General features: G+C 41.4%; 1 protein-coding gene across 2 annotated transcripts in view; it reads right to left on the bottom strand.

The window, feature by feature from the left end:
• Positions 1 to 4834: 4834 nt before the first annotated feature.
• TMC7 (transmembrane channel like 7) overlaps positions 4835 to 24664 on the bottom strand; it is a 54827-nt gene continuing 34997 nt past the window's right edge. For both annotated transcript variants that reach the window (XM_057529814.1, XM_057529815.1), the window contains 9 exons: positions 24294 to 24467; positions 22888 to 23045; positions 18470 to 18587; positions 18068 to 18165; positions 16221 to 16407; positions 14084 to 14214; positions 10372 to 10527; positions 7733 to 7811; positions 4835 to 6873 (listed from right to left, as the gene is read on the bottom strand). In XM_057529814.1, the coding sequence (XP_057385797.1) occupies positions 6799 to 6873; positions 7733 to 7811; positions 10372 to 10527; positions 14084 to 14214; positions 16221 to 16407; positions 18068 to 18165; positions 18470 to 18587; positions 22888 to 23045; positions 24294 to 24467 (1176 nt within the window). In that variant the 3' untranslated portion in view covers positions 4835 to 6798. The remainder of the gene's footprint in view (positions 6874 to 7732; positions 7812 to 10371; positions 10528 to 14083; positions 14215 to 16220; positions 16408 to 18067; positions 18166 to 18469; positions 18588 to 22887; positions 23046 to 24293; positions 24468 to 24664) is intronic.

Here is a 24664-nt window from a genome sequence, read left to right as displayed (position 1 = left end):
GCAGATACGACCCGCTCTTGCCTCGGTGGAAACGCCCTGGGCCACCTGCTTCCACTCGATTGGTTGGAAACGTCAAATGAAAAGATTCTATTGGATGCGATCACCATCAATCACTCAGGAGACCGACCGGGAAACGGGTTGCCATGGAGATGAGAATGCTAAATTGTTCTTTCAAAGATCCCGACGGGGTAAAGATTACTCACCTCAGTTCCCGGGAAAGAGGACCATGAAGGAATTGTTTACTGGCATAGCCATTGTATTTTATGCTTTACCAATATAGGAGATTCTTCTCTATTTGTAACCACTTTAAAATAGTAGAAATTACATTCTGAAATTCACCACATGGTCATTAGTGTTATCTCTAGGTATTGGGGTTGACATACTAAATTTCTTCCTACTCCTTTTCTCTATTTTTAGGTTTTCTACAGAGAATATGTATTATTGCTATTATTATTTCCATTTTACTGTTAGTGAGAACGTACATTGGCGCAAATTGGTTTCTTAAGGGGAGGGTTGGGAAGGGAAGATTTAGCAACATATTTCTTACTTTTAAGTCTATATCCAATCTGTCAATGTAGACTCATCAATTGTAACAAATGTATCACTCTGGTGGGGGAGTCGGTGCATGTGTGGAGGCAGGGGGTATATGGGAAATCTCTGTACCTTCCTCAATTTTGCTGTGAACCTAAAACTGCTGTAAAAAAAATAAAGTCTTAAGAAAAAAAATTTGGACACTTTAAAAAATGCATATCCACTGATACAACAATCCTACTTCTAGGGATCTATGGAACAGAAATAATTTTTCGAATGTGTAATGTATATGAGGGCAAAAAATCAAAGGTGCATACCTGAAAGGATGTACAGTAAAACGTTTAATAATGGTAACTTCAAGGGGTTGGGATAGTGAGAAGGGGGCTTTCATTTTTTACTTTACACCCTTGGATTATACATCTTTTTTTTAATATATATACCTCTGTATTGGAGTATAATTGCTTCACAATGCTGTGTTAATTTCTGTTGTACAACAAAGTGAATCAGCCATATGCATACATATATCCCCATATCCCCTCCCTCCCACCCTCCCTATTCCACCCCTCTAGGTCGTCGCAAAGCACTGAGCTGATCTCCCTGTGCTATGCGGCTGCTTCCCACTAGCTATCTTACGTTTGGAAGTGTATATGTGTCGATGCTACTCTCACTTCACCCCAGCTTCCCCCTCCCCCAGCCCCCCGTCCTCAAGTCCACTCTCTATGTCTGTGTCTTTATTCCTGCCCTGCCACTAGGTTCATCACTACCATTTATTTTTAATTCCATACATATGCGTTAGCATACGGTATTTGTTTTTCTTTCTAACTTACTTCACTCTGTATGACAGACTCTAGGTCCATCTACCTCACTACAAATAACTCAATTTTGTTTCTTTTTATGGCTGAGTAATATATGTGCCACATCTTTATCCATTCATCTGTTGATGGACATTTAGATTACTTCCATGTCCTGGCTATTGTAAATAGTGCTGCAATGAACATTGTGGTACGTGTCTCTTTTGGATTTATGGTTTTCTCAGGGTACATGCTCAATAGTGGGATTGCTGGGTCATATGGTAGTTCTATTTTTAGTTTTTTTAAGGAACCTCCATACTGTTCTCCATAGTGGTTGTATCAACTTACATCCCCACCAACAGTGCAGGAAGGTTCCCTTTTCACCACACGCTCTCTAGTATTTATTATTTCTAGATTTTTTGATAATGGCCATTCTGACTGGTGTGAGGTGATACCTCATTGTAGTTTTGATTTGCATTTCTCTAATGATTAGTGATGTGGAGCATCTTTTCATGTGCCTTTTGGCCATCTGTATGTCTTTTTTGGTGAAATGTCTCTTTAGGTCTTCTGCCCATTTTTTAATTGGATTGTTTGTTTTGATATTGAGCTCCATGAGCTGTTTGTATATTTTGGAGATTAATCCTTTGTCCGTTATTCCATTTGCAAATATTTTCTCCCATTCTGAGGGTTGTCTTTTCATCTTGTTTATGGTTTCCTTTGCTGTGCAAAAGCTTTTAAGTTTTATTAGGTCCCATTTGTTTATTTTTGTTTTTATTTTCATTACTCGAGGAGGTGGGTCAAAAAAGATCTTGCTGTGGTTTATGTAAAAGAGTGTTTTTCCTATGTTTTCCTCTAAGAATTTTAGAGTGTCCTGTCTTACATTTAGGTCTTTAATCCATTTTGAGTTTATTTTTGTGTATGCTGTTAGGGAGTGTTCTAATTTCATTCTTTTACATGTAGCTGTCCTATTTTCCCAGCACCACTTACTGAAGAGGCTATCTTTTCTCCATTGTATGTTCTTGCCTCCTTTGTCATAAATTAGGTGACCATATGTGTGTGGGTTTATCTCTGGGCTTTCTATCCTGTACCATTGATCTATATTTCTGTATTTGTGCCAGCACCATACTGTCTTGATTACTGTAGCTTTGTAGTATAGTTTGAAGTCAGGGAGCCTGATTCCTCCAGCTCCGTTTTTCTTTCTCAAGATTGCTTTGGCTATGGGCTTCCCTGGTGGTGCAGTGGTTAAGAATCCGCCTGCCAATGCAGGGGACACGGGGTCGAGCCCTGGTCTGGGAAGATACCACATGCCGCGGAGCAACTAAGCCCATGCACCACAACTACTGAGCCTGCGCCCTAGAGCCTGCGAGCCACAACTACTGAGCCCACGCGCTGCAACTACTGAAGCCCACACGCCTAGAGCCTGTGCTCCGCAACGAGAAGCCACCGCAATGAGAAGCCCGTGCACCGCAGCAAAGAGTAGCCCCCACTCACCACAACTAGAGAAAGCCTGCGCACAGCAACGAAGACCCAATGCAGCCAAAAAAAAAAAGATTGCTTTGGCTATTTGGGGTCTTTTGTGTTTCAATTACCCATTACTATAAAATATTTAAGATACACTGCTATTGTAAAATAATGTTGCTAATTGTTTTCAAATTAACACACTGCAATAATTTAAAACTATGATTGACTATTATATACCTTTTTAAATCCAAATAGTTGGTGAAAGTGAGGCTGTTGTAACATTCTCATGTAAAGCTCCTGAGTGTAAATCTAGCTCTCAAAAGCCTTAAAATCTTGGCTGTAATCCCATTTCCAGGTCTCTGTCTCAAAAAAAAAAAAAAAAAGGAAAAGATATTGACAAAGATTTGTGTGTCTCATTTATTATCAGGGACATTTGAAAACAAAATGTTAAGCAGCAACGGAATGTTCAAAAAAATTGTGGGGACTTCCCCGGCGGTCCAGTGGTAAGACTCTGCCTTCCAATGCAGGAGGTGTGGGTTCGATCCCTGGTCGGGGAACTAAGATCCCACATGCCGTGGGGTGCAGCCAAAAACTTAAAAAAAAAAAAAAATTGTGATCCATCTGTATGATGTTATGTAACCTACTGAAATGCTTATAAAGAACTTCGGATAAAATGAGAAAACACTTATGAAAAAGAAATGAGAATACCAATTTTTTTTCTTTCTCTTCTTTTCATCCTCCCTCCCTCCCTCTGTTCTTTCTACCTTAAAGGGAATTTGCCAAGATTAACAGTGGATGTCCACAAATATTGCTCATATATGATTTTTACTTTTTTTCTCTGTAGCTTTCAATGTTCCCTTTATTTTCTACATTAAACAAGTATTTTTGTAATGAGAATACAAAATTTCATAAAGAAAAGGCTTATTATTCCCTAATTCAATCCTCAAAAATAGAAGTGAATGTCTATATTATTTTTGCATTTTAAAGATAAGGGATCTTTATCTCACAGTGGTAAAGACACCTGTACAAAATTACACAATTAAGCAAGTACAAAGCCATTCTATGTCCCAAGCACATCCCATGCATTGGAAAGACAATACACCAAATGGAATTTACTAATAAAGCAACACCCTATATAAAGAAGACACATTCAGAAGTTCTATCTTCCTAGGGATCAGACCTAGCAGTGCCATCCCAGGAAATTAATTCCTTTCTTCTCCAGTACTTACTCAAGTGGGTATCTACAATCAGATATGTAGCTGCAGGAATTTACTTTGCTAACTTAAGAGTTAATGCAAACTAAAGACTTGCCAAACTGGATTCTTCCCTTTGCTGTAATTAGAATATTTTGTGATTCCAAGAAAGTGCAAGGCCATCTTGATAAAGAACAAGAACCTGAAGCCAGTGGGGTAGAACAGAGAAAAGAGAAATGTTTGCATGGACTTTCAAAATTCCAGCTCCCAGTACTTGTAATGAGGTGTGTGTGGGGTCCGGGGCAAGGGGATGGGAAGGGGGAGTGACTGAAAACTAAGTATCCAGCATTGGTGAATGATTATGAAAGTATACACTGACACAATGGAAGAATACCATGTAGTCATTAAAAAGAATGAGTAACTATTCTCCATATAAAGATCTTCAAGATGTTATTAAGGAGAAAAAATGGAAAAGCTCATAAATAAATAAATATCACACATACAACTACAGATACATATCTGTTTGAATATATAATTTTCTGGGAGAATAAAATAAGCATCATTAGCAGTGTTTCCCTCTGGGAAGTGGGATGGGGAGTCTTGAAATAACTTTATGCCTTTTAAGTTTAAAACACACACACACACACATCCTTCCTTGGCTTAAAAGCAAGTCTTAAAAGCACTCATTTGATGATTTTCTATAATTAACCACTTCTTTCTTCTCTCTGATTCTAGGAAAAGGTAAAGAGCAACTTTACAAACTGTTACAGCTTTCATGATCACTTGACTGCTAACAAGACGCCTCCAAGAATTCAAATACACACAATCACATTTTAAAACCTTCAAGACATAGTTTAATCAGTAGTTGTAATGCACATTTGTTAGCGAGAGCTGCACTTTAACAATTATACAGACATCACCTGCAGTTATTAAAGTTATCAAAATATATAAAAACATTCAAGTAAGAAGTATGCAAATTAGCAGCATGTAACTAAAATGAATATATTAGCATATTTCAGTATAATAATAGGGAAAGAAAACAGAGCTTCCATCACACACACACACACACACACCACAGAAAACTTGACTGTTCTCAGAAGCATGGTGAAGGCAAGAATGTTATACATATAAATTCTCTAGGCAAAAATGCCAACAATTTATAATTTTTTAAAAGTGAGGATGGAATGAACTTCCGTTTGTTCAAAATTCCATGATACTAGTTATTAGACTTAAAAATTCATACAAGATAAGAAAAGCTTGAAAAGCTCATCGGCTTTATAGGTATAAAAATATCCTGTGTTAATACTACCTGTAGAAGAGCAGGAAAAAAAAAATTGTTTGGCAAAGGGACAAGTATACAGAAATATGTTAACTATGGTGAGCTTCTCAGAGCAAGGAGTCAATCATTTTTGAGTAATGGGGGGAGGGGGTGAGGGTGGGAAATATTCTTCACAGCAGCAGCTTTCTAAAACCTGCACCCACCTTTAAATTCCAGGCTACCCCCAGGAAAGGTTTAGAGGCAGTGAAAGGAAGGAAAACAATAGAAGGAGGGCACAAACGGTCCGTTACAAAACTACAGTACTTTGAAAAAGATTCTGAAGGTATTAGAATGAAAACTGCTTACATTAAACCATAATCTAGGCTTACATTAAAAGGTTTAAAGCTATCAATTTCAGGTAAGCTTATGATGAGGTATTTACTGCATACGGTTTTTATGGTAACGGAAATTTGAGGAGATACTCTGCATGTTTTGTAAAATAAAATTAAAAATTTTAAGCACAAGAGAAACAACAGACCTTAAAAATATGAATATGTATATTTAAGACACCAGCATTCAGTCTAGTTCGGTACACCGGCATAGGTTGGCCTGATGCCGCAACCCACGTGCCAAAACACTCAAAGACTCAACGGTCCTTTCCAGCCTGGCTCCCAACCATGAAGTGTCATTCAGAGACCTCAGTGCAGGAAGGGAAACGGCCTTTGGAAGACTGAGAGACAAACTTTGCCTCTTAATCTTGATGGCACTCTGCCAAGTCCCCAAACCCAGGACTAGAGGGACGGAAGGTTTGTGGATACCCAGGCCCTTAAAGGCAGTTTGCCCTGAGTAACAAAGCTGTAGCAAAATGCCCAGGAAGCTACGAAATCCAGGCTGCCATCCTGCCGCTGTTCCCTCCTCATAGGGCTCAATCCAGGGCACTCAGGGCCTTGCTTATTCACACAGCAGGAACGGTTTTTCTCTCCTATAATATTATTCTCATATTACATATTATCATGTAGCTGAAATTACATAACCATCCTCTTCATGCTCCCACCATCTGTTCCAAACACCACAATTCAAGGGTTTCTCCATTTAAAAAACATCGAGTCTCCATTTTACGTCTACAGAACCATCCTAGAGAGTCACTACTTCTTAAGGAACATTTCTCAGCCTAAACCCCCAGAACCTGGCTCAAAAGAACTAACCCAGGCTCATGGATAGATGACCTCTATGGTTAACTTTAAAAGACAATACAAATAAGCTTGTAAAACTGTAAATGGTCTCTCCTCAATTTTGGTTGAAAAGCTTCAATGGCTTCAGTGTCTTGGTTGAGCCTGAGCTGCTGGGCCTCAGGCAAACCTACTTTTCTAAGTCCCTAAAGCATTCAACAGGGGCTGGGTTATGTAAACACAGGCACTGGAGCTGCACGAATGGGGCCACTTTCAGGAAAGGCCCAAACTCCAGAAAAATATATTAAAAAATTTCTGCTAAAATCTCAGGTGGATGGTGTCGGCTGGCAGGTCACCAGGCCAGCCTGCAAACCTCACGCTGCAGCATCTCCCCATCAGTCTAGCCGGTTCCTCATATCCCTCTGGGCTTCTGTTAGTTTCTGGATTAGATAACGTTTGTCACGACTTTCCTAAAAACAAAGACAGGTTCAAGAGCACATTCAATATATTTGGAAACAAATATCATTATTTCGACCTAAGAAATTACCTATCAGACTTGGTAGGTAATAACCACTGGACCATGGCAATGGGCTCCAAATTCCCTCTTTCACTCTTCCTCCCTCCCCAGCCCCTGGTCCACAAAGCGGCCTTGTAAAAATGTTCGTTTAAAAATGAACATCAGACTTTTACTTACCACCCTCCAATGGCTTCCCATCACACTCAGAATTTAAACCCAAACTTCCCACCAGAGCCCTCAGGTGATGCTGAGACCCCAGCTATGCTGTGATTCTAGCATCGCCTTGCCTCTCCCCATCATCCTGCACCCTCCGGCCACACCGCCCTTCCCCCTGGGCCCGGGAGTGCCCGGCTCACTCCTCGATGTACCCTCTGCCTGTTACTCTCATGCCCAAGACCTCCCATAATTGGCTCCTTCTCATCATTCGAGCCTCAGCTCCACCGTCGCCGCCTCCAAAGAGGCCTTCCGTGGCCACCATCCCAGCAGCAGACGGTTCACCCGCCACTCTAACTACCTCTCTGTATCATCTTCATACCAGTTATCGCAATTGGAATTTATCTTTTTTCTTTAACTACTCAGCAGCCTTGTCTCTCTTCTTCACCTGTGTATCCCAGCACAGTATGAGGATACAAATGTTGAGGGAATGGATGAGTCAGGGAATGAGTGCAGCTGGAGGGGGCCGAGCCTGAAGGCAGGGTTCTGGGGGAGTGGTGATGGGAACATCCCACCCTCTCCCTGGGAAAAGCTCCCCATTCCTTTCAGTGTCCTGGGTAAATGTCCCAGCCTTGCTCCTGGGACTGGTGCTTCCTTACCAGGGACAGCTGCTCTCGGAGCTGGACGACCACCCGCTGGTGCGCTCCTGCTAGGGCGATGAAGTAGAACATAACGAGACTGCAACGAAAGGCAAGAGGTCACTAGGGAGTCTGTACCAACTGAAGGCCACTGGAAAACAAACCCGACACACTTTGCCTGGAACAGTTTTACTTTTGTTAGAAAAAAAGAAAGAAAACCCTCATGTCTCCCAAGCGGAGGGCATCAGAAACAACCAGAGGTATACATCTGAAACTAACACAACATTGTAAATCAACTATACTCCAATAAAAAGAAAAGAAAAAAAAAAAAAAAGAAACAGCCAGAGGGGTTTTATTTGGCAGTGGCAGCAGAGACTGATTGCTGCCTTGCTTTCTAGAGTTAATATTAAAAGCTGCTGATGCTCTCCTGGCACACACAGGAGAGGGGAGAGAGGAGGAGACGGGCCAGAAGGTCAGCTCAGCACAGAAAGAACTGGCTGTGGATCATCATTGTGGAACCTCCCTGGCCTCAGTTTCCTCATCTGTAAAATGGGGATAATAGAGGAAAATCCAGTGATAACAAGCCTAAGATAATACAATTTGGAATAAAAGCAACTGGCAATTGGTTCCTGTTTTCTGTGCAGGGGAGGTGGTTGCCTGTCCAGTCTCCCCAGAGAGGGCTGAGGGCCACTGGAATCGGTGATGTCAGTCTTCTCTTCTGGAAGTCCTCATGGCCAAGGACAAGAATGACCCCCAAAGATGGGGAAGCCAGATCAGGTAACCACCACCAGGGGGTGCCAGCCAAACCACAGCTGGGGTGAATCGATTAGGGTGGAACCACTGGACTCTGGGATCCTTGCAATTCCAGGCTAACTGGCTGCAACCCCACATCATTTTATTAATATCAAAGGTATCCTGCCTTTAACAAATGAATTTTTTAACCCCTTTCTGGCATTATGGTGGGGTTTTCCTCTAATAATATCTATATCGTAGGATAACTGTGATGACTGCATGAGTTAATACATGTAAGCTGCAATCAATTCCAGTGATTTGTGGTAGTTCTCTTCCGTTCTATAGTCTCCAGGAACACTGAACCAGTGCCCTGAGGGGAAATACAGAATAGGTTCCTTTATGCCCCTGATCACAACGTTTTTGTCAACTGATCAATACTGTGTTTTATGTTTCTTGAGAGAGAAGGTTATTAATACATAACCCTGTTTCTGTTTCAAGACACCTTATTTAATATCACTGAACTCACAGCCAAGAGCACCATGACATGTGCCTGAATGAAGCTTATCTAACACACATATTTTCTTCATAAAACCCATCCCAGCCTTCTTGCACTTAGGAACCTTGGACGGCACTTCAGCTCTATGCGTGAACAGAGAAATCACCAACCAAAAGCACAAAATGCAAGAAACATCGCACTAAATGGATCACAAAAAGGACACTTAAGTTACAGTCTAAGCTATGGTTTGAATATTTGCGTCCCCCTCAAATTCATATCTTGCAAAATCCTAATCCCAAGATGATGGTATTAGAAGGTGGGGCCTTTGGGAGGTGATTAGGTCATGAGGAGCCCTCACAAATGGGATTAGTGCCCTTATAAAAGGGACTCCAGAGAGCACCCTAGTCCCTTCTGCCATATGAGAATACAAGAAGTCTGTAAGCCGGAAGAGGATCTTCACCCGACCATGCTGGCACTTTGATCTTGAACTTCCAGCCTCCAGAACCGTAAGAAATAAATTTCTGTTGTTTAGCCACCCAGTCTATGATATTTCACTATAGCAGCCCAAATGCACTGAGACATTGTGCATCAGGCAACTCAAATTTTTTGCTACTCTACGCATGTCTACAAATAATCACCAAAAAAACCACCATTAGTACTGATTTCTGGGTTACAAAAATATTTTAGCTAGTAAGCACATTTGCAATACAGGAAAAAATACGCAATTTATGAATAATGAGAATGGGCTATAATTAGAACAATGCCTAGTACAAAGTAAGTCCTCAACAGATATTTGTGATTAGAATTACACTCAAAATGGATCACTGCACAAAAACCCTCGTCGCCCCTGCACCCAACACGTGTCATTTACCGAGCCTTCATTAAAGGCCAGGTCCTCTGCTAAGCACTTCACCATGTGTCCTTCTTCTCACAGCCCTACGAGGTATGTGCCATTCTTATTCCCATTTTCCAGGTGAGGAAATCGAGGCTCAGAGAGGGTATGTGATGACCTGAGGCCACACAGCTTGTAAGTGGTAAAGCCAGGGTTCAAGTGCATGCTTCTAGTCTGGTGCTCTTCTCTCAGCCCAGTTATCAGTTCCTTTTCCAAAGACAGTTCCTTTTCCAAAGAGCAACTAATTTTGTGAATAATCAGTAATATAATAATAGGCAACATTTATTGGGTTATATTTTATAAGTCAGGCTTCTGGCTAAGTACAGATCCCCATTACAAGTGGGATCTCCCTGAACCTGCTCAGTGACCCTCTGAAAGAATTACTATTGGTATTATTTTGACATCTTAGAGATGGGAAAGTGCGGCTCAGAGAGGTTTGGTACCATATCAAGAGTCGCGGGTGAGCTCCATTTTCCAGCGGAGAGGAGCCCACCAGCCACAGTGGAAAATACCCGCAGAATCCAGGTGGTTCTCACTCACCAGATGATCATGAAGAAAGGCACTGCGAAGGCTTCCGATGTGATGCCATGGACCAGAGACTGCAGCGAGCTGGGGAAGGTGCTCACCATCTTGGGGACCACCTCCCAGGTGGTGTTGAAGTTGGTGAAGGGCCCACAGGCTTTGGAGGAAGGGATGCTACCAGGACACAGAGCACGGGGCTCAGGGCCATGCCTGCAGCACAGGCTGAGCGTCCCTCCTCTGCGTACCCACAAAGCTTTGTTAACAGTGGCCCACAAGGATCCGCCTGACCTCATGGGCCTTCTGGAATATTCCGGTCAAAAATGCTTACCCTGAAATCTCATCAAGTCTCTAGACCTGACTTCCAATTTATAGGAAATTCAGGACAGAAGGTCAAGTTTAAAAATAAGAGTTACCACATGATCCTGCAATCCCACTCCTGGGCATATACCTGGAGAAAACTCTAATTCAAAAAGATACATGCACACCCATGTTCATAGCAGTACTATTTACAGTAGCCAGGACATGGAAGCAATCTAAGTATACATCAACAGATGAATGGATAGGAAGATGTGTGTGTGTGCGCGCGCGCGCACGCACACACACACACACACACACACACACACACACACACAAATGGAATATTACTCAGCCATAAAAAAGAATGAAATAATGCCATTTGCAGCAACATGGACGGACCTAGAGATTATCATACTAAGTGAAGTAAGCCAGACAGAGAAAGACAAATATCATATGATACTGCTTATATGTGGAATCTAAAAAAAAGATACAAATGAACTTATTTACAAAACAGAAAGAGACCCACAGACATAGAAAACTAACTTAAGGTTACCAAAGGGGAAGGCCGGGGGATAGGGATAAATTAGGAGTTTGGGATACACACTACTATATGTAAAACAGGTAACTAACAAGGACCTACTGTATAGCACAGGGAACTATACTCAATATTTTGTAATAACTTAAAAGGGAAAAGAATGTGAAAAAGAAAAAGCCATATATATATGGCTGAATCACTTTGCTGTACAGCTGAAACTAACACAACATTGTAAATCAACTATGCTTCAAAAAGAAACAAGAACCTGTTACTTGAAGATAGCTACTCTGGTGGTATTTTAGAACAACAATAAATTGAGCACCAGAAATCAAAAAAAGAAGAAGGTCAAGTTAAATGACACTGTGAGAAAGCAATCAGACAACTCCAGAATGTGGGGACTCTGTCCTTCACTCTCTTAATTTAGTGGTGAGGAAACTGAAGAATCAAAGACTAAGGAGACATCGCAACCGAAAGTAATAAGTAAAACTTGAAAGATCTTCATTTAAAAAATAAAGCTATAAAAGACTATCTTGGGACTGGAGAAATTTGAAAATGGCAGGAATATGATATTGGCATTAATTTTCTTAGGTGTGATAATGTTATTGTGGATATATAGAAGGGAGAATGTCCTTATTTTTAGGAACTGCACGTTCAAGTATTTAGGAATGAAATGTCATGATGCCTACAACTTAATTTCAAATGGTTCATCATCACACACACAAAAAAACGTATGTATAGAGAGAAAACAAACGTAGCAGAATGTTAACAGTTGGGACAGCCAGGTAAAGGGTATATAAGTTTTCATTGTTGCTTTTTTCAACTTCTCTATAGATTTAAAATTTTTCAAAATAAAAAGTAGGGAAAAATAAAATTACAATGGAAAAAACTAAATTAAGGCTTACATGAATTGCCTACATTCTTATCATAAAGTTCTGTGTAGGAAATTTTCCACTGCAGCTCTATTTTAGGGATAAAAATAGATTCCTGGAAACAACCTAAATGTTGTTTAAGGAAATGGATGAACAATTTATGATCCATTCATACAATAGAATAAAGAACCACTGAGAGAGAGACAAACACATACAGATATGACTGTCTTAGACAGAAACTAAGTAGTTAGGAAATAGAATTGGAGAATGAATTTCCACCATATACTCTTTTATACTTTTTGAGTTCTGTTCCATGAGAATGTATTTCTTACTAAAAAAGTCAAAGCTAAAAATTAATTTTAAAAGAATGAGAGCTCTCTATGTGCTGGCCTGGAAAAGGGCACAATATAAAGTGAAAAAAAAAAAATTAAGCTGCCAAACAGTATTATTCCATATGCATTAAAAATACATTTTTCGTAATAAATTTCTGGAAGGGTTCATAAAATGTTAACAGTGGTTTACCTCTTAGAGTAGGACTAAGAGCTGAGAACGAGGAGCAATATTTTCTCTTTAATTTATACCCTTTTCTGTACTGCTTGAATTTTTCAGTATATGTAACATACTACTATTACAATAAAAATATATAGACTCAATTTAGTTTAAAAAATAATAAAACCTGAGAGAGGAATTCAAAGTTCTAGACTTTTCATTTAAAGATTAAGAAATGGGGCTTCCCTGGTGGCGCAGTGGTTGAGAATCTGCCTGCCAATGCAGGGGACACGGGTTCGAGCCCTGGTCTGGGAAGATCCCACATGCCACGGAGCAACTGGGCCCGTGAGCCACAATTGCTGAGCCTGTGCGTCTGGAGCCTGTGCGTCTGGAGCCTGTGCTCCGCAACGAGAGGCCGCGATAGTGAGGGACCCGCACACGGCGATGAAGAGTGGTCCCCGCTTGCCACAACTAGAGAAAGCCCTCGCACAGAAATGAAGACCCAACACAGCCATAAATAAATAAAATAAAATAAATAATAATAATAATAAAGATTAAGAAATGGAAAAAAATAATATAAAATAAAATAAAGATGAAGAAATGGAATTCCATGAGACTGTAAGTCAAGGGTTGGCAAACTATAGCCCACAGGCCAAATCTGGCCCACAGCCTTTTTTTTTTTAAATATTCATTTAGTTGCACCCAGTCTTTATTGCCACATGTGGGTTCCTTAGCTGAGGCATGCATGTGGGATCTAGCTCCCTGACCAGGGATTGCGCCTGGGCCCCCTGCATTGGGAGCGCAGAGTCTTATCCACTGCACCACCAGGGATGTCCCAAGCCTAATTTTTATAAATGAAGTTTTACTGGAACACAGTCATGCCTGTTAGTTTATATATCATCTACAGCTGCAACATAGATGATACATAAACGTTGAGCTGAACAGTTGCTATAGAAACCATATGGCCCACAAAACCTAAATCATTTACTCTCTTTCCAGCCTCTGGTATAAATGGTTAGAACACTAGGGAGTGGCATCGCTGGGATTTGAACCCTCAACTTCCCATCCTCAGGACTGAGCATTTCTGCTCACTCCAAATTCCACACTAGACACTACATTCCTTGTGCCATGTCTGAATTGTCTTTATACCCCTAGCAGCTAGCACAGTGCTTGGCAATAGAAGACACTCCAAGTCTTCTCAATGACCATGTATTATCCTCATAATCAGAAACAAAGAAACAATCCCAAAGGGGACTAGAAGAGAGATACTAGGAAAAGGGATCTGGGTAGAATAGAGCCAACCGACACTCTCAAACACAGTGAGAACCCTGCAAGCCCAAGTTCAGAAGTGACCCAAGATATTCCAGCATCCAGAGGGAGATTCCGAAACAAAGGTGGGCCTGGCGGAGCCAGGAGTGACTTACTGATCTCTGCGGGTGGAGCACTGTGAGGAAAGCCAATAAAGAATGCAATGAAGCCTTGAACATAAAAGACGGACATGTCAAGGAGGGAATGTTCTAGAAGACAAAGTCATATTTACCGTGTCATGCTGATTGTCAGAGGTATTATTGCCAAGCACAGCCCAATCAGCAACACCAACAGGAAGAAGAAATTAGAATTAGATGCTCTGAACTGCCTCGGAGAGGGTCTGCAGGTGTAAAGAAGACTTATCTAAGGGGAGAGGAAGAAAGAGGAAAAATTAAGAGCACAGCTTCCTTGAGGATAAATGAGCACAGTCATGTATTATAGAATGTAAATCGGTATAATCTTTCTAGAGTAGTCAGCAGTATAGGCCAAAATTTTTAAAATGGGTCAAAAAATAAGTATATGGATATTTACTGCTACAGTTGTTAATAACAGGGAATAACTGAAAGCAACCTAAGTAGCTACCCAAGGGGTTCCTTAAAGGTTAAAGTGCATCGACACAATGGAAAGCCACATAGCCCTTAGAAAAGCTTTATATCCTACACGGCACTGTGAAATGAAAAGGGTAGATTCCAAAACTCTGTACTGTATGATCTTGTTTAAGTTTTTTTTTAGTATTTTTTTAACGTTTTACTGTAAATTTCTTTCTTTTTTTAGCTTTATTGAGGTATAATTGACAAATAAAATGGTAAGATACTTAAGAGCGTACAATGTGATGATCTGAAAGAATTCGAAAAGTATTTATTCTCTACAGGGGTTTAAATATGTACTAAATATATATACACCAAAACAGGAGATATTTGCTTGAATTTTACAAGCATATGTATTTTTCCTATATATTAAAAATAAATATTTCCATTGAGGGAAAAAAGACTTGAAGGAGAAATCTGGTGGGGACGGGGAGAGGGGTACAGTAACAGCACCCAATTCCTCCTTAATATTCTAGAAAGCTACAGCTTCGGGAAGGGGCATCAAGCTCCTGTGACTGCAGCAGCTGGAACATCTTGTGAGCCGAGGGCACTGAGCACCAGGGACACTTGGTGTCCTGTTAGGGTGTCTGGGGGCAGGTGGCCAGTCAGACTGGGGTGTCAGAACTCAGTCCAGTGCCTGTGACCCAGTCCATTACCCCTACGCTGTCTTTACTGGGCTACACACTAGGAAACCACTGCCTAACATATTTTCTGGAAGAAGAACAAGTTCCTCTGAGTTTTCTCGCATCCATGTCTCCTTTGGTGACTTCAGCCAATTTAAGTTTCCAAATGAAAGCATCAGAACATTCTTCAAAGGCCAGAACACCCAGGTAGAAAGTATGACCCAATTCAAGGCCCTGCCTACTGGATTAAGAGCTTAGGCTCTGGAGTGAGGTAAACCTGGGTTCAAATCCCAGGAGTCATTTATAAGCTGTGTGAGCTTGGACCAGTTACTTAACCTCTCTAAACTTCAGCTTCCTAATTTATAAAATATGGTTACTAGCAGTGCCTACTTCAAAGGGTGTGTGTAAGCGTTACATGATAATCTATGCAAAGTGTTCAGCAGAGCGGAGATACACAGTATTGTTATCATCTGTTATTATCGTTGTCATTATTATTACTACTATTATTACTTCCATTTATGAATCCTCAGGGCTTGGCATAATAGGTGATCAATAATGTCGGGGGTTATTAACAGAGGCTACCTCTGGAAGAAGGGATGGAATACATATCTGTATTGTTTAAATGTTTAACAGTGAGCATATATTGCCTCTACAATAAAGAAAAAGTTTGGTTAACAAGCCCAGATAAGTTAGTCCTCTATAGAGCTACTTCACCCATTAAGCACTTAGTTCAGGTACAATGCCTGGGGCCTGTGAGCTGTTTGAGCAGCTACACAAATAATTGAGAACTGAAAATAAATGCACCAGCTCCAAAATCCAAACAGGAAACTACAAAACTTTAGTTAATAAACCTTTTGTTAAACATCACCAAAACGAACCACTGTCAACTGACAGATCAATTGCAATGCAACTCTTAGTTACATACAAAAAACATTTAAATCACAGGAGCAAAACCATTCTTAACAAAACTCTCAAAATGATAAAGATGTGAAAATCCATTCAAAGTCTTTTTTCCAGAATAAAAATATGTATGAAATAAGGGATGCAATTTTGATACATCTGATGGGATGTGGGTGGGCTCCAAGCATATGTGTGCCGAATGTCTTGCAAGGTCAAGGATGGTCTCAGTTACTGACCCCTCAACCCCACCTCTCCTTACCTCCTTCACGTAAAAGATGATAATGAACTTCAACGTTGCAACTGCAGGAAGAAGGGGTGAGAAGAAGGCTCCCATCCAGCAAATGGTTTGCCCATAAACGATCCCTAGAACATTATCAGGGATAGCAAACTCCTGCTGTCCCCAGCACCGAAACAGCTTCCAAGAGGAACAGTAGGTCACCAGGAACCTGGAAACAAATAGGACCATTTACCACCAGGACTACAGTGTCTGCCAAGGCCACAGAACCACATCCACAAAATTAGGGCTATTTCCACACATAACTTCTCATGGAAACTGGTTAGTCATATGTCTAGAAGATGCAGAATATAGTGAACTCTGGGATCATTAACACCAGGGTCCGAGTCTCAGATCTACACTTTATCAGCCAAATCACGTTAGATAAGGCTCATTTTTCTCATCTGGAATGTGAGGGGATTATAGTACAGCCTACCTCACTGCGTTGTAGTTGACAGAAAATGACACGGGCAGTCTCTGTGCTCTAGTTTGCCACTCAATCCAAAAAGTATTGAGCTATTGTGCATCCACACACAAAATGGCTTATGAGGACCCTACCACCTTGCATGCTACTCCCTGGAATCCTAGAAGCTTTCTACAAAAACCCTAGGACCAGGGGCCTGAGATAAACACACATAGTTGTTCACTGTAGCACTACCACATATTAGCAAAAATACTGGAAACAACCAAATGCCCATCAGTAGGGGCTGCATCGACAAATCAGAAGCCATGGGTACAGTGGAATAGCATACAGTCCTTAAAACGAGAGAGGAAAATCCACGTGCCTTGACAGGGAAAGTTGTTCATGGTAGTTTGTTCGTATGGGGGAGAAAAAGCAAGCTGCGGACCCATGTGGATGTACCATGATCCCACTTGCGGGGTAAAAAAGAACACTTCAAGCAAGACTGTGAGTTTACTTACACATGTATTTATGCAAATGTGTGTTTTTATTGTTAAGAACTGCTGGATCTACCCCAAAGTGTTAACAATGGTCACCTCCGTGGAGTGGGGTGGGATTGGGAAGTAGGGGTAAGGTAACAAAAGACAACTCTCACTATTCTCCGGATTTCTGTATTTATTTAAGTTTAAATATTAAAAAACTTTAATACGCACATATTCACATCATATTTGTGTAATTTTTTAAAAGGACAGTTTCTTTTTTAACGTTTACTTTTAAGGGCTTACTGGACTTCTGGCATGTACCAGGAGAATTTGTACATGTGGGTAAAAAAGTGATTAAGTGAACAGGGTTTCACTTAAGGGCTCAAGGAGATGCTGAGAATAATTTTTTTTTTTTTAATGACAGCAAAGTAATGATAATCCTGATGGTGACAGTTAATGTTTTGTTGAGTTCTGTGGCATGGAGTGTTCTTAGTACTTTTATCTGCATTTCGTCATTTAATCCTCACAACAGTGCTATGAGGTGGGCACTGCTACTATTCCCATTTCACAGGTAGGAAAACAGGCACAGAGCTTAAATAACTTGCCCTCAGTTACATTGACTAGGAAGCAGCAGTGCTGGGTCTTGAACCCAGACTAGGAAATGTGGTATCCACTGCAGCCCAGAGGGGCTGGCAAGATGTCACCCCACGGCAGCCCCGCGGAAAGCAGCACCATTTCTGCTTCATGCTGCCTTTCAATGGGGTACATCATGGACCAGGGGGAGGTGATGGCCCGGAGCTTTTTCAAAGTCACCAATGGCTGTCAGTGGTTCCCAGGATGCGGAATCATCCAGCACTTTGCGAAGAGCAGCTGTGATGGGAACCTGTGGTGGGGATGAGGGAAAGGGTGAGGGGGTAGGGGGAGATAAGAGGGGTACCCCTTACACTTACTTTCTAGGAAAATCCACAAAGAGTGTCACAGCCAAGATGATGATGAGGTCAAAGATCATCAGCTTGTACATTTCCTGCCCAACTTGGGTCTCCCAGCACTGAAACCCAGAGAGAAATGAGCCTGACTTGGAGCAGAAAAAGCCAGGTTCTCCCAACGCCATTTCCAGCCCCCGATCCTGCTGCCTCTGGAAGACATCAGCCGATGCTCCTCTGAGCTCCAGCACAGACTGTGGTTTTCAAGCCCTTAGAATTAGAAGTGCCTGGTGTGCCAGACTCTGCTACACAGCAGGAATGAGGATCAACTGGGATTCAAACCCTTGGCTTCACGGGCTGTTCTCTCGACCCTAATGCTACTACCCCCAAACGACCCGCCGAGCAGGACGCCCATCCCCGCAGCCTCACCGGGTAGAGTTTCTGGTTGTAGCCGCAGAGCTCACACGAGTAGTTATCGCAGGACGTAATCTCGGAGCCCAGAGTGAACACCAACACACAGATGGTGGCCAGCCGCATAAAGACACACCTGCAGGGAAGAGGGTAGGAGGGAGGATGGGTAGAGGAGGGCTCAGGGCAGGCGGGCCCCTTGGGACAGGGCTGGGGTGCAGGGAAGCTGCCTTTCTTAACAGCAAACCCACAAATGGGCACAGAGTTTCTGTTTGGGATGATGAGCAAGTTCCGGAACCAAACAGTGGCAATGGTGGCACAACACGGAGCACGTACTTAACGCCACTGAATTGTACACTTAAAAGTGACTAAGGTGGTAGATTTCATGTTATATGTATTTTACCACAATATTTTTTAAATGGCAGAGGAAAAAAAAACAGATCAGAAAGCTGGGAACTCCTGAATCCATGATGACATAGCCACGCCGAGAACAATTCCTAGAAAGAACTAATTGAATCTTCTAAGTATCAGCTTTGAGAGATGGCTGATATATTGAGAAGTGAAAAAAATACACTGCAGAGTTTCACGTAGATACAATCCTATTTTTAAAAGAAAACAAAACATGTGAACATTGGCAGGAACAACAGGAACCGTGCAGATGAGGGCTGCTGGGGGAAAATGGATTCAAGAGAGGAGGGCAGAGGGCTCATGTTTTTTTTAACTGATGAGGATGATTATAATTTTTGTGACTTTCTGTTTGAATTAAAAAAAAAAAATCCCACAAGGACTCAGAGGCAAAGAATATACAAATCAATTTTCACTGCAAAGTAAAGGAGCTGTTACAGTGGAGGATTACTGGACTGAATGTCAATATTATGACATAGTATGAGTGTGTTTCGTGTTTGGTAATTGCAATCATTGTTGCTTTTGTTGTGGTCATCCATTTACAATGCTTGGTGTCAGTCTATTTATCTCTTGTAAAAATAAAATACAGTGTGTGTGTGTGAAAAACAAAACAAAACAAAACAAAACTTCATGGCCCCTGGGGATAATTTAACAGAGAACGAAGGAGCCTAAATCCTGAGACAGTGGGATTCCCGTACCAGCTCTGTAATGACTACCTCTGAACATCTCTTAAGAATGATTAAAAATAACCAACTTTGTTTAAAAAAAAAAAAGATGCTTCATCTATTGTTTGGTTTGTAATAAAAAAAATAAATGATATAGAAACATTAAAAAGTGTGTGGGTAGGGGAGCAAACCCACACCAGCCACCTGACATGCTGTGCCTCTCTCGGGGCGGATGTGAGTACCTAGCACCACCGAAGAGGTTTCCATAACTAAAAACTGAAACGGAATCTAATAAAAAGTCTGAATCTACATTTGCGGAGGGATACAGGAAAACAAAAGACACCATGAGGAAACAATGGACTAAATCCAAAGTAGAGAACATTCTATAAGACAAACACCTCAGCTTCTCCCACAAATCAATAGCATAATACAATGGGGGAATTCTTGAAAGAATAAAGGGGACTTAAGAGGCATAACAACCCAACACAGCATGTGGCCTTTCTTTGGATCTTGGTTTGAATAAACCAACCAAAGAAAGCCCTCTGCAACTCCATCAGGGGACTGACTTAATTCTGTGAGGTGTGATGACGATTTTGTTAAAAGTTCTTGTCACTTAGAGATATACTGAGCTGTTTACAGGTGAAATGACATGTTGCCTGAGATGTGCTGAAAATAATCCAGCAGAGTTGGGGGGGGACCGCATGAAACAAGACTAGCAAAACGTTGGTAAATAGTTGAAACTAAGTAATGGGCACACATGGGGGGGTTCATTATACTGTCCTGTTTGAAAATTTCCAAAATAAAAAGATTTGTTTAAACAAAGATGCAAATGCCATCTGAGGCTTTTGAGAAGCAGACAGAAAACATTCCAGGGTCACAAAGTCCCCACCTGGTCCTCCTTAACTCATGTGTGTTAACTCCCTGGGCCCAGCTTTACACCTGCCATTTCTTTATCTTTTATTTTATTTTTTTTAGGAAACTGAATATTTGTTTAGTATGAGAAGAGACATTACAACAAATTATAAAGAGTCAGTGGTGGCCCGCTGCGGGCCTCTCAGGCCGGTGATCTGCCCACGCGCCTCCATGAGCTTGGCCCACGGCCTCTGACGGCGCCCAGCCGAGCGCCCCGGGAGCCGGCGGGCAGCAGTCCTCGCCGGGGACCCTCCAGTGGGCCCAGGGGGGCAAACGTGGCTCTAAATCCAGCACGTGCATATTGAAGCAAGTGAAAGGATTTAATACGAAGCACAGAAGCAGGTAATGCCAAAAAGCAAGCAGTAGTCAGTACACATTTAGTGAGTGGGGTAGCATTTCCTTCTCCCACTGCTGCTGAGACGGCGGAAATCAGTCGAGCTCAGTATGAAATGGAACACACCGAAGGTATTATTAGTCAGAGAATGAGGGTCTCGGAAAAATTAAAGGTAGCGCCACCAAATGCTGACCTGGAACAAGGATTCCAAGAAGTAGTTTCAAATGTTAGTGTGATTATGCAGGTTCCAGAGAGAATTGTTGTAGCAGGAAATAATGAAGACATTCCATTTTCAAGTCCAGCAGATCTTGACCTTATACAGTCAACTCCCTTCAAACCTCTGGCACTAAAAACACCACCTCGTGTGCTTACGCTAAGTGAAAGACCACTAGATTTTCTGGATTTAGAAAGACCTCCTCCAACCCTTCAAAATGAAGAAATCCATGCAGTTGGCAGGCTAAAAAGAGAGCGCTCTATGAGTGAAAATGCTGTGTGCCAAAATGGACAGCTGGTCAGGACTGACTCCATGTATGGCATTTCAAATACAGATACAACGACTGAAGGAACCTCAGATGACATGACGGTTGTAGATGCAGCTTCATTAAGATGAAAGATAATCAAACTAAATAGACGTCTACAACTTCTGGAAGAGGAGAACAAAGAACGTGCTAAAAGAGAAATGGTCACGTATTCAATTTCTGTAGCATTCTGGCTGCCTAACAGCTGGCTCTGGTTTAGCCCCTAGAGGTAACCTCAACTCTCAAAAATACTGTCTCAACAGCTGGAAATATAAAGAATTTGCAAACGTCTTTGTTTCTGTCTTTGCGTTGTATGCCGTTTTGCAGTCCACGCCCTGAAAATGTATTTCTCCCAGAAAGGAGGTGGGGAAAGACTTATATTTGCAGAAGTAAAGGTATATTCTGCCACTTGACTGTATATAGTTTTAACCAGTTTTGCCGTAACACCTACTTAAAATTCTCCCTTTGCATGTTTTGTAAATAGGATCTAGTTTGTTTTGGTTTTTTTTTAAGGAATTCTTTTTGCCTCATCAATCTGCACAGCTAATTCTACGAATGGGAGAGAAAGAAGTGTATAGGAAATGGACTTAGAGAAGTGTCTGTAAAGGAAAAATAATACTTTATTTTGTCCTGTTTCTCAAACACTGTTAGATTAAACCGTTTAGTTAATAGACATTTTTGCATCCACATTTCAACATTAACACTACTGAAGTCATGGTCTGGTGTCAGATTTAATAAACTTAAGCCACCTCATGTTTCATGATCACCTTCAATAAAATAATTCCTAACATTTTCAGCAGTTTATCTAAGATGTGGGCAAAATGTGCATTTTAATTTTTATTTTAGGTTTGCAGATGGTTTTCTATAAAGTACATTTTTACTAAGTCCATGTGTGAATGATTTAAAAAACTACAGAATAAGGTACAAATGTAGTGTATTTAATAAACTGTCAACCAAAAAAAAAAGAGTCAATGGTAGCACACACAGTCGGTGACTGGGCCACATTTTTCTCAGCACTCACTCCAGCAAAAGTCTCAGGTTCCTACTGCAAGTTCCTACTGTAACTCTCCTCCCAAGGCCACGCATGGGCCTAGTGGGGTAGAAGTGTGAGGGAGTTAATGCCCCTGGGAGCCAGCCACCCTTAGGCAGGGGAGGACAAATACTTGTTGGAGGACAAACACTCCTGCATAGGAAAAGTCTAAGATATTTTCCACGCAAACTCCCAGAGTTGCCCCATAGGACTGAGCCCCAGTTGCAACTTGCCAAATAACATACCCTTTATAAGGTGCCTTCCCTTCTCTCTCTCACTTCCTCACTCTCCTGCTTGTATACACTTGTCTTTCTAACATCTTCAGAGCAACATTTCTTCCAAGGGCCCCACCCTATGCCCTCAGCTGTCGATGTGCTAATACATGAAAAAAATATAGACACTCAAGTCAAAAAGATTTCCCTGCATGTGCAAACTCTGATTCATTCATGGGGGCTGTCTGAAGGCTGAAGAGGATTCTGGGCTCAGCAGGGAAAGGTATCACAATGGATTAGCAATGTCTGCCGTGGGCAGGGGAGGGGACAAGTGGTGACTTGCTTGGCACGTCTAGGCATTACCTAAGGATTGTCAGCCGGATCTCAAAGCCTGGGGAATAATCCTCATAGTGGATGATCTTGGCAAAGATTATTGGGGTGATAAAATTGGCCAGCGTGATCACAATAGAAGGCAGGTACAATATCAAGAGGTTCTCTCCAAAAACCATCTTGTCAATTTCCTATGAAGATAACAAAACTGGTCAGGAGTAGAATAATTTGCATCACAAATGAACTGACCTTAAAAGAACTCAACTATATGTATGTCAAGTCATATGCTGAACACCTTAAACTTATACAGTGTTGTATGCCAATTATATTTCATTAGAACTGTAAGGGAGGAAAAAAAACCCAAACATGTTTAGCAAACAAAACAAAACATTTGTTTCGTTCAACATGGCACCTAAAACTAAGCCATCTCCTTCCTTGGGTGTTCAAACAGAGGAACCATGATCTAGTACCATACTAGAAGAAAACCGAACTCTACTGGATTTATTAAGGTGAAATATAAAAAATCCATGTATTCTGTATCAGTGGGCAATTTAAAGCATTTTCAAGGCTGAACTAATTGACTTGGAAGAGCCATTCTCTCCTTCTTTCATAATAATAGACGACTTAGTCACATATATGGCTATCTGAGATAAAACTAAATTTCCTAGGTAATTTGACTGTCTTCCTAGGTAAATGGCTCTCTGACTAAATTCTGGCCAAAGGGATATAAGAGGAAGTGTTAAGTGCAACCTCCAGGTCCTGCCCTTGAAGGGAAGGGGTGTGCTCTCCTCATCTCCTTCACTTCCTTCCCATTGGCTAGAATGTGAATGTGGTGAGCTACCCAGTGCCATACAGAAGAAGACCACATTCTAAGGATGGCAGAGCTACAAGATGGAAGGAACCTGGGCCCCTGATGATTGATTTCGTGAAGCAGAGCCACTAGACCAACCTGGATTTTTCTTTCTTTCTTTTTTTTTTTAATTTGTTTTGGCTGTGCTGTGGGACGCGAGATCTTAATTCCCCAACCAGGGATTGAATCCGTGCCCTCTGCAGTGGAAGCATGGAATCTCAACCACTGGACTGCCAGGGAAGTCCCCAACTTGGATTTTTAAAACCACTGTTATTTTAGGTAAACTGAGGCCCCTGCTAGTAAGCTGTGCAGTTGGGGATTAAATCCAGGCAGCAAAGCCTGGATTTGAACATTGTAAACTCCAGGAGGAGGAGGTACCCCAAACACTCTATTTTGGATGCTTTTTTATTTCTATTGAAAGTAGAAACTAGTCACTCTGATTTTAGATTCTCTGTCATATCAGCCAAACTTATATCCCCATATGTAAAACAGAATGATGATAGTATCTACCTGAGAGGTTTGCAATACACTTAGCATACATAACGTCCAATGGGACTAAAAGTTAAATTGACTTTCACGGAGCACTTACTTTTTTCATGTGTTCTTGAGAGAATATAGTTGCTCTATAGATTGCATAAAAGCATGCCCCTAAAACGGTCAGCACGATACAGTTCAAAAACAGTCTCAAAGAGTAAATCCGTATCGTCTCTTCTGAGGTCCTTTCTGCTATTTTCTGCCGTATTCTTTCTTCCTCCAGATCTGCCTGAGAACAAAAGAAAGCTCATTTGTGAGCACTGGGATGAAGGGATATTTAGGGGTGGAAACGGTGACTCATCGTCATACTCTCCCTCTCGATCTTTAAAGTTTCCTAAATATTCATCTCCCCCAGGATACCCTCCTGGACCAAGCCCAACCAGTTTCCATGTCTCCTAAAGGCCTAAATGAAGGCAGACCTTCTAT

Source organism: Balaenoptera acutorostrata, chromosome 15, assembly GCF_949987535.1.
Source record: "Balaenoptera acutorostrata chromosome 15, mBalAcu1.1, whole genome shotgun sequence".
Classification (NCBI taxonomy): Eukaryota; Metazoa; Chordata; class Mammalia; order Artiodactyla; family Balaenopteridae; genus Balaenoptera; species Balaenoptera acutorostrata.
The sequence above is the reverse complement of the archived record's forward strand: the minus strand, read 5'-3'. Positions and strand labels throughout refer to the sequence as shown.